Below are 11,087 nucleotides of genomic sequence, written 5' to 3'. Positions count from 1 at the left end.
TTTTATTATACGGTTAATATGATTGTTTAATTTATTTTAATAGTTTAAATTAAACAAATATAATATAAGATAGACTTATTTTTATCAAATATTTATTATTCAAAATCGTTAATTGTCATATATATATATTTTAGCCACATTAGGTAATTTTGTAATTTTATTTAAGAAAATAATGAAGCATTTATGGTTAGTTTAAAAAAAAAATTATATTTAGATGGACCAATATATTTTTCTAAAGATTCTAATAATCATTTTAGTGATGACACATGACTACAAAAAATGTTATAATGTTTCTCAATTAATATATAGGAGATTCTAATACTCTTATACATATAAAATTTGGAAACTACAGTAACTACCTGTTGGGACCAAACCTTTAACTAGGAATCTTTTATTTTGTAACACCTCTAATTAGGAATTATTTTATTAAAATCAGATATTAAAATGACATTTGGAAGATCACCACCACACTTGCACAAAACCCACTTAAGGCAATCATTCTTGAAAACCACCAAAAACTCTCTCTATAAATCTCTTCTCTCCATTAAAAACCAAACACAAAGTAAGGAAAAAAAAAAGAAAACATTTTAATAATTAAAAAAAAAGTATGTCTCTCCTTCTTCCCCATCTCATCATCCACCTACTTCTCTTGACGATGGTCACAGGTGAAATCCTCCGACCAAGATTCTACAGCGAAACATGCCCTGAAGCTGAATCCATCGTGAGAGACGAAATGAAGAAAGCCATGATCAGAGAAGCCAGAAGCGTCGCTTCCGTTATGCGTCTCCAGTTTCACGACTGCTTCGTTAATGTAAAACACAACCAATCCCTCTCTCTTCTTGATTTCTTTTCTCTGATAGTCTTATCTATTTTCTCTTTCAAGGGATGTGACGGGTCCGTGTTGCTCGACGACACACCGAACATGCTCGGCGAGAAACTATCACTCTCCAACATCAATTCGCTTAGATCTTTCGAAGTCGTGGACGACATCAAAGAAGCTCTAGAGAAAGCTTGTCCATCTACTGTCTCCTGTGCCGACATCGTCATCATGGCTTCTCGTGACGCCGTTGCTCTTGTAAGAAAACTCAAAAAAAAATTCTCCAACTTTTCCGGTTTAGTGAACGTTCGGTTTAGTAATTTCGGTTTCTTGTGGGGGGGGGGGGGGGGGGGGAAACCAGACAGGAGGACCGGACTGGGAAGTGAAGCTAGGGAGGAAAGACAGTTTAACAGCGAGTCAGAAAGACTCCGACGATATAATGCCGAGCCCGAGAGCAAACGCAACGTTCTTGATCGATCTCTTCGAAAGATTCGATCTTTCTGTTAGAGACATGGTGGCTTTGTCTGGATCACACTCGATTGGTAAAGGTCGGTGTTTTTCGATCATGTTCAGGCTTTATAACCAATCCGGTTCTGGTAAACCGGATCCGGCTCTCGAACCGGTTTACAGGAAGAAGCTTAACCAGCTTTGTCCTTTGGGTGGAGACGAGAACGTGACCGGGGATCTAGACGCGACGCCTCGTGTTTTTGATAATCAGTACTTCAAAGACTTGGTTTCAGGGAGAGGGTTTCTCAACTCGGATCAGACTCTGTACACGAGCAGAGAGACGAGAGGGTATGTGAAGAGGTTTAGTGAGGATGAAGGTGAGTTCTTTAGAGCTTTTGAAGAAGGGATGGTGAAGTTGGGTGATTTGCAATCTGGGAGGCCTGGTGAGGTTAGGCTTAACTGTAGGGTTGTTAATACAAGGCATAATGATGTATTATTGGGTGACTCTTGATATTAGAAGAGAGATATTATGACTTTTAAATAGATCTTTCAGACCCATGATGCTGCATTTGCAACTTTAGATCTGTAAAACTGGAGAAAATTTCTAAATCAGTGAAAACTGTAGAATATTGAGAACTTGATAACTCGACTTTCTTATTGACTTAGGTTAAACCTTACATTGTATATATACATCAACGACATCTCAAGAATAGGAATATATCCTAAGATAAATGGTAATTATCCTAAAGGAATAATGGGAATATGTCATTATCCTAATGTTACTCCTAATACTCCCCCTCAAGTTGGAGAGTGTAAAGTCTGAACTCCCAACTTGGGCAATAGAAAATCAAACTGTGGTCGACCAAGGGCTTTGGTCAGGATATCGGCCAGTTGATCCTTTGTCCGAACATGTCGCATAGAAATAAGTCCAGCTTTGACCGCATCACGTACACTATGACAATCACGCTCTATATGTTTAGTTCTTTCATGGAAGACCGGATTGGATGCTATATGAATCGCAGCTTGACTGTCGCAATAGAAAGGAACAGGTTGAGGTACTGTGACGCCAAGATCTTTGATAAGTGGGACAATCCATTTTAACTCTCGATTTGCAGATGCCATGGAACGATACTCGGCCTCTGCAGAGGAGTGTGAAACTGTGTCTTGTTTCTTGGTTCTCCATGCGATTGGTGACCCGCCAAGCATTACTACACAGGAGCTAAGAGATCGGCGAGAAGTAGGACAAGAGGACCAGTCTGCATCACAATAAACTGATAGATCAAGTTCGGCATCGGCACGAAGAAGAATACCTTGATCTGGTGATCCTTTAAGAAAGCGAACCACTCGTAAAGCAGCATCCCAATGAGCTTGACGAGGTTTCTGCATAAACTGGGACAACAAATGAATCGAGTAACATAACTCCGGTCTAGAGATTGACAAGTAGACCAGTCTACCAACTAACCGACGATACTGGCTGGGGTCGGCGAATAGTGGTCCATCATCGGCAGCAAGTTGATGGTTCTGTTCCATGGGCGTGGATGCAGGTTTGCACCCCAACAGTCCTGTTTCAGCAACAATGTCCAGTATATACTTGCGTTGAGACAAGAAAATTCCTTCTTCGGACCGAGCAACCTCAATGCCTAGAAAATATTTCAACTTTCCCAAATCCTTCATACGAAAGCATTGGCTTAAGTAAGCTTTGAACTTGATTAATCTTGGAAGATCGTTACTTGCGATGACCAGATCATCAACATAGACTAACACTTTGATCACGCAGTCATCTTTGGTATATGAAAATAGAGAGTAGTCAGAGTATGACTGTATAAAACCAAATTTTATGAGTGCTTGAGACAACTTAGCAAACCAGCAGCGAGGTGCCTGACGAAGACCATACAGTGACTTGCGCAGGCGACAAACCTTGCTCGGGTCAGAGTGAGCAAACCCTGGTGGAAGCTTCATATACACTTCTTCTTCAAGATCTCCATGAAGAAAAGCATTCTGCACGTCCATTTGATGAATCTCCCATTTCTTAGCTGCAACAATACGAAGAAGGCTGCGAACCGTGGTCATTTTAACAACTGGTGCAAATGTCTCTTTGAAGTCTTCTCCTTCGATTTGTTTGTTGCCCAAAACAACCAGTCGTGCTTTGTGTCTTTCAACTGTTCCGTCTGCATTATATTTGATTTTGAATATCCATTGACAACCAATGGCAGCTTTTCCTGGAGGAAGGTCTGTAATATCCCATGTTCCTTGATCTTCAAGTGCTACAACCTCATTTGTGACAGCATCACGCCAAACTTTGTCTTTCATTGCAATAGCAAAGCGTTTTGGTTCCTCACCCGCAGTAACAGCTGCAACAAAGGCTTGATGCGACGGAGAAAAATGAATGTCAGTGAGATACTCTACTAAAGGATACGGTGTCTTACCTGAGACTGTTTCCGAGGACGTCCGAGCGGTACTTTGTTGAGCGAGTGGGGTATCTTGAAGACAAACTGTAGTGTAGGCAATGTAGTCCTGAAATTTGACTGGTGGCGCTTTAACTCGTTGACCTCGACCAAGCTGTTCTGGAGAGGCTGTAGTTGGTGTAATGGGTTCTGTAAGAGGTGCTGTAAGTTCCTCTGTACCTAAAGGATCATTAGCTGGATCTGTTTCAGAATGGTCTTCTGTATCCACAAGATCATTGACTAAAATAGTAGTGTCAGCGGAAGTAGAGACTTGTGTAGAAACCGTGGTGGAAGCGTCGCTATTTTCAGCAACTGATGTGATGCTCCCCCTGTCGTTCGAACTGGTGACTGGTGATGGTTCCCAATCATCATCTGGTAATGCAACTGCAGGAGTTACAGTAGATCGATTTTCAATAGAGTCCTTGGATCTAGTGATATAAGGAAACTCATTTTCATAAAAAACAACATCACGACTGATCAAGAATTCTTCTTTTTCAAGATCAAACACTTTCCAGCCCTTCTGAGCAGTAGGGTACCCAACAAAAATGCAACGTCGACTACGATGACCGAACTTGTCTTTATCTCTAGAACGAAGATGTGTGTAGCAGAGGCTACCGAAGACACGCAGCTGATCGTACGGCGGTTTGGTCCCATGTAACAACTCGTACGGTGACCGGTTTTGAAGAACTTTTGTTGGAGTCCGATTAATGACGTGTGCTGCAGTCATAACTGCTTCACCCCAAAACTTGACAGGAAGTCCCGCTTGAAATAATAGTGCTCGTGAGACATTCAAAAGATGTCTGTGCTTCCTTTCAACACGCCCATTTTGCTGAGGCGTTCCAACACAGGAGGTTTGATGTACGACACCATTCTCTCTAAAGTATTTTGCAAGACATGTAAACTCTGTCCCATTGTCTGACCTGACAACTTTTACTGATTTTTCGAACTGCTTTTCAGTCATCTTAAAAAAATTCTGAAGTACTGTTTTCACTTCTGATTTTTCGAGCAGAAGATAGGCCCAGACGGCTCGAGAATAATCATCTACGATGGTGAGGAAGTAAACTGCTCCAGTAGAGGATTTATTTCGATAAGGGCCCCAGACATCGCAATGAATCATATCAAAACACTCAGTAGTTTTATTTAAACTATCCGGAAAAACCTCTCTTGTTTGCTTTGCCCTAAAACAAGTGTCACAAGGACTAGGGAAAGCTTGTTTATTCGAAATCACAAAAGGTAAAGAAGATAAAACTGAAAACGACGGATGTCCTAGCCTTTGGTGCCAACGTAACTAATCTACCAATCTAACAGCTTGATTAGTTATGCATTGAACTCTTGCAGCCATAACGTCCTGAAAGTAATATACCCCATCTCGCTCCTTACCGGCTCCAATCAGAGTCCTCGTAAAACGGTCCTGTAATACACACAACGTATCAGTTAGTAACGCGAAGCAGTTTGTTTGCTTCAACAATTTGGAAACCGAGATCAATGAGCAGTTGAGATTCGGGACAAATAAAACATTCTCAAGAGTAATGCGATCTGTTAATGGTAAAACTCCAATATGAGTCGCATAGGTTTTGTTTCCATCTGCGAAACCAACAGGACACGGTGATATACTCGAGATGTTAACTAGCCACGAGCTGTCTCCTGTCATGTGATGAGACGCGCCAGTGTCTAGAATTAAGTCACCGTGTCTGAGCTTACCATTGAGCTTGTCCGAAGGTGCGCGAGTCCTCTCACTTATCTTCTGAGACAACGCCCTCCACTGTTCTTCTGAAAACTCTGGGAATGAAGATGAGTTTGATGTTGTGGCGTGTGCAGCGTTTGCTCGAGCACCAGAGTTTCTTGGACGATCAGTGCTGGAAGATCCACGACCTCTACCACCTCGAGATCCTCCTCTGTTTCCTCCATCACTTCCTCTGTTTGGTGGACGTTCTTCCCACCAGTCAGGAAATCCAATAACTTGCCAGCAACCTGATTTCTCGTGACCTCAACGCCCGCAGTGTGTGCATTGAGGAACTTTTCTTCCACCGCTGGGACGCAAGCTTGTTTGATCAGCTTCCGTTTTAGCGAGGAAACCCACAGCAGTTTGTTGCTCCTCACGGTCTTTAGCTGAGTTGAGGCGCTGCTCTTCTCTAACAATTTTCGCATAGATTTCTCCTATATCCATGTCGAGATCGGATGAGATGATTGTTTGACAGATCGCGCCAAAACGGCTTTCATCTAATCCCATTACGAACTGATGCATCTTCTCTGCTTCTCTGGTCTTTTCTATCTCTGCAGCCGCAGAACATGTACAATTAGGAAGTGGCTGATACATATCGAGTTCTTCCCACAATTTAGACAAACGTCCGAAAAAATCGATCACAGATTTTCCTTCTTGACGACACGACGCGAGCTGCTCCTTCAGATGATGCACACGAACCTTGTTGCCAACCGAAAAACGTTTACGTAGACTCTCCCAAAGTTTGTACGAGTCCTGCACAAACGTCACCGTGGACCGTACGCGAGGTTCGATGGACGTTCTTATCCACCCCACGATCATGGAATTGACAGAGAGCCAAAGCTCCAGGTTGGTATCGTCTGAAGCAGGCTTAGGAACAGAGCCATCGACGAAACCTAATTTGCGCTTTGCTCGCAAAGCGTTGGTCATCTCACTCGACCATTCACTGTAATTTTCTCCAGTTAACGTCACTGACGTTATCATAGCTCCTGGATTATCGGAGGCATGAAGAGAGTATGGCGTTGCGGCTTCAACACCTTTGACCTTGGACATCTCGCTTTTATCTTTAGGAGAATTGTCTCCTTCAACCATGACTGCTGATTCTCACACAAGAAACAACTTTGAACTATGGGGCTCCGGTCTTGAAAACACCCAACGATTTCTTCACAATCTCAACTTTGGTCTCAGAAAAATTTATGCTCTGATACCATGTAGAATATTGAGAACTTGATAACTCGACTTTCTTATTGACTTAGGTTAAACCTTACATTGTATATATACATCAACGACATCTCAAGAATAGGAATATATCCCAAGATAAATGGTAATTATCCTAAAGGAATAATGGGAATATGTCATTATCCTAATGTTACTCCTAATAAAAACATATAAACATCCAAACCCAAAACATATAACAAGCATATTAAGCAAATACTTCAGTGTTGGAGATTAAACAAATGTTGAGAGCTAGACTTCAAATAAATCCATATACTTGAGATTTCTACCAAATTAATAGAATTAAATAATTAATATGATGTGACATACATATAAGAGAAAAAGACTAAGATAGCACCAAACCAAGTTTTTGTTCCCAAAGTAGCATTCAAGGCTCAAAGTCACAAAAATAGGTTTTATTAAAGAGGTAAATATACACTTATACCCCTTGGGTTAATTAATCCAAACCTTAGGGGTTTAGAGTTAAGAGGTGGGGTTTTGGAATTAGGGTTTAAAATTTTATAAAAAAATAAATACTAAAATAAAAAATTAAAATTTTAAAAACAGTTTTAAAAAGTATTTATAAATTATAAAAAGAAAATTTGAAAAAAAAATATAAAAAAATTTCAAAAAAAAAAAATTCAAAAAAAAATTATAAAAATTTCGAATCTGAAACTATAATTTTTTTTTTTTTTTTTTTTATTATTTTTATTTATTTTTGTTTGTTTATTTAATTTTAAACCAAGGGTATTAGGGATATTTTACCCTTTAATGAATGTCATTTTTGTGACTTTCTCCTTCTAGTGCTATTTTTGAGACATAAACTTTAAAAGGTGCTATTATTGACAATTGCCCTACATATAAACGATTATAAGCTTTTAGTTAGAGATTATGTGATGGTGTGTTTTCGGCTTATAATAACCAACAAATCTGATTCACTCAGTTTGGGAATACAGTTTGGTGGTATGGATTGTTGGTTATACTTCCTTACTTGGGATAATTATTCTGCACCTCTTGCCAAAAGTGAATGGATATTGGTTACTTGCTGGCTTATGGATGAGGGAATTACAATACATGCTGGTCTTGCTGCTTTTTGGATCATGACCAATCTGTTGTCTAGTGATCATGAACGAACTAGTGACTACAAATATGAATTTGGATTGTTCACAATATTTGAGCTATTTGAATGCGGAGTGACCAGTTGACACAGCAAAATCTCAGCCTACCAAACAAGTCATAAAAGTACCATTAGCAATCTCTTCAACAAAACTCAGTAACTTTTCTCTTTCTCCAGGTTTTAGTTAGAACAAAAGATAACGAGTTGCTTGAATCGTCAAGGAATTTTTTTTAACATCACTATCATCATATCAAATCTCTTTTCTCCACTAAAACGGTTAGAGACACTGTAAAGTGTAAATTTTGTGTTTGTATATACAGAGCCTAGAACAGTTGTTTCCCAAAACCAGAACACAAAATACTCCATTGTGAAGACACGTGTTATTATTACCATTTGCAAAACAAACATAAGTTGAAGTTGCATATAACAACATGCTCAACAAATTGTTATAATATACTTATAACGATAAATTGTGAGCACGTAAAACATGTATGATTCATTGGATTGTTTGATGACAAAGTTAATGTACTTGGCTAACTAGTTCTTATGAAAACTTTTGCATAAGCTTTACCCATGTGGAGTTCTTACTCACACACAACGAACATTAAACATTGTGTAACACCCCAAAACCAGCCCATTTAAAATTTTAATGCTATTGGGTCCTCTGCAGCCCAAATTGGAAAACCCTAGGGTTTTCCCTATCTCTTCCCCTATAAAAGCAAGCCTCCACTTCTTCTTTTCTCTCATCAGAAATCTAGAAGCGAAGCCCTGCGGAGAATTCCCGGAGACTGGAAGCCCTAGCCATCGACTCTCTCTCTCTCCTCGCGCCGCCTCTCTCCTCCTTCTCTCTTTTCGCCGCGTCTCTCTCTCTCTCTCCTCTCCGCGTTCCCTTCTCTCTCTCTTGGCCGCGTCTCTCTCTCCTCGCCGTGAGCAGCCGCGAGTGGTGGTGGTGGCCGCGTGGTGTCATAGATCGCAGATCCCGTTTTCTCTTACCTCCTAATCTCAGATCCAGATCCAGATCTAGGCTAAAGTGAGGTGTTCTACCCAGATCTCTTTCATGTTCTTCTATATTGTTGAATGTGGATCTAGGATTGAGTAGATCCTGGTTGTTGTTATGTTGTTAGACCATATTGCATTAGAACTCTCGTACTGATTTAAGATTCTAAATAAACTGGTGTGTTGATGATTGATTGATTGTTTGATTGGTTGAAGATCTGTGGTTGTGTTTAAGAGCTAGGATGGTTATAAAGAAATGAACATAGGATAATAAGAGAACTGTTAACCGGTCTGTTAGATGAATGGTAGGATAACTATGAATGATTGTTAAATGGATTGAGTGTGACACCGAGAACGGGTGGCGTCTAAAAAGGAAAGTAATAAAGAGTCTAAGGGTTTAAGGAAAAGGAAATGATAAAAGAAAAAGGAAAAGTTAAGTGATTGAAATACGAACCACCGAGGAACTGGTGGTGAGTATGGAAACGAATAGAAATGGTATACGAACCACCGAGGGACTCGTGGGGAGTATGGGAAAACGCGGCGGCCGTAGCGTTCAAAAACGGCAGGTTAAGAATAGAGGCGCCGGTAAGATTGAGTCACGCCGAGTCTTGGCGGGAAGGGGCCGTAATACACTGCAAAGGGTATAGACTACATCCAAGGGAACCGGATGCCGAGTGTACCAGGGCAGGCGGCTCCACAGGAACGCAGCAAGAAAGGGGAGGTTGGTCCGCTTGAGCTGTGTAGGTCCTAGAGTTATAGGATGAATGGAGTCTTAAATAATAAACTGAATTGTGTGAATTGAGCGATGACTGAGTTCATTGCACTGCTTGTTTTTGTGAAATGAACTTTAATAGTTGGTTAAGAAATGTGTGTAGCGACTAGTCGGTTCTCGTTTCGCATTGAGCAGTATAAAAGCTCATGGGGGAGACTGGTCTAGAATCGCTTCACTGAGTATTAATACTCACCCCTCTTTTCCCTCTCCCATTTTTGCAGAACTATAAATGGAAATGTCGACGGTAAGGAAATGCACCTGAAACTCATGGGACCAGAAACGGGACACACGGAGATGTCGGAAAAGTAGACATGTGTGTCCTAAACCCCGCGCCCTGGAACCCCGGTTGGAAATGGGGAGGGACGGGTGTTTCAATTGGTATCAGAGCCAGGTTAAGGTCCCTTAATACTAACTTAAGGGATCAGCATTTCTCACCATTGCCCATTTCCCTTATGGTTCTGTTCGACCGTCATAGCTAATGTTGAAGGAGAATTTGAACAGCTAAGAGTTTCCGGCCGAGATCGGGTTAACAAAAAGTCTTCGTACTGCGGTGTAGTGGAGTTTCAGAGGTTCAGGAATGGGTAACAAGGAGTTGTAAGGCAAGTATACAGAGGGATTAGTCGCCTAGCACGCCAAGTCAAAGGGGTAATGGAAAGCCGGACATTCGAGCTGGAGGGAAGCGTCTCGCGGACGACACCGCCCCACACCGGGCCGTGGAGGCCTGGGAAGGAGAGACGGACGCAAGGCCGAGGCGTGCGCAGCTTCACGGAAGGATTAAACCCTGCAAAGAAATGGACTTCTGGCATTCAGATATCACAGTGAAGCTTGTTCCCAGTAAAAAAAAAAAAAAAAAAAAAGAAGAAACATGGGCGTGGGCCCCACCACCAGGGCGTGGGCCGCCGACAAGGAAGGAGCAACACCGGGGCGGCCAAGGGACGGTCGGATGCACATTAGGAGAAAACTGCTTCCAGAATTGGGGTAATTAAGCAAAGGATCATCTTGGGGTAAAAAGGACGATGGAGGATCATCTTGGAGTAAAAAGGATGAAGGAGGATCATCTTGGGGTAAAAAGGATGATGGAGAGTCATCTTGGAGCAGAATACAAAATGCTAATAAGGATATGAGATCTTCTTAGGGAAAAGGGTTGACTGTAAAAAGGATCATCTTGGGGCAAAAAGGGATGATAAGAACCACACCGGGGATATTGTCTGTTTAAGCAGCTCTAGCTTGAGAATTGATTGAAAACTGCCATCTATGCATGACTACTACTATGTTCTGATCAGGTCTTTGTTTTTACGCTGCAGGATGTCTTCACCAGTGCGTCACGAGCTCGGAGAAAGACGCATGCGCTATGGACCAAAAGGGACAAGGGCTTACGCCCGCAAGCCCTACCCTGACGCTTGGGGCGATGTGGTACCTGCACTCTTCCCAGACGAAGAGGAAGTGGAGTTCGCGGAGCCGCCGAACGCCCCCATCCAGGAAACGACCGTGAGGCGTCGGATTTTGATGCCCCATTTCCAACGGGCAGCCGAGTACAGGCGATTGTACCAGGGTCAGGG

General features: G+C 41.7%; 1 protein-coding gene across 1 annotated transcript; it reads left to right on the top strand.

Annotated features, from left to right (window-relative positions):
* The first annotated feature begins 308 nt into the window (after positions 1-308).
* On the top strand, positions 309-1,825 carry LOC103837896 (peroxidase 17). The gene is made up of 3 exons (XM_009114282.3): positions 309-811; positions 884-1,075; positions 1,179-1,825. Exons 1-3 carry the CDS (start codon positions 608-610, stop codon positions 1,773-1,775), a joined length of 993 nt encoding a protein of 330 aa, XP_009112530.1. The 5' UTR covers positions 309-607; the 3' UTR covers positions 1,776-1,825.
* Positions 1,826-11,087: the final 9,262 nt, after the last annotated feature.

The sequence above is a fragment of the Brassica rapa genome, chromosome A09, assembly GCF_000309985.2.
Source record: "Brassica rapa cultivar Chiifu-401-42 chromosome A09, CAAS_Brap_v3.01, whole genome shotgun sequence".
NCBI lineage: Eukaryota > Viridiplantae > Streptophyta > Magnoliopsida > Brassicales > Brassicaceae > Brassica > Brassica rapa.
The sequence above is the reverse complement of the archived record's forward strand: the minus strand, read 5'-3'. Positions and strand labels throughout refer to the sequence as shown.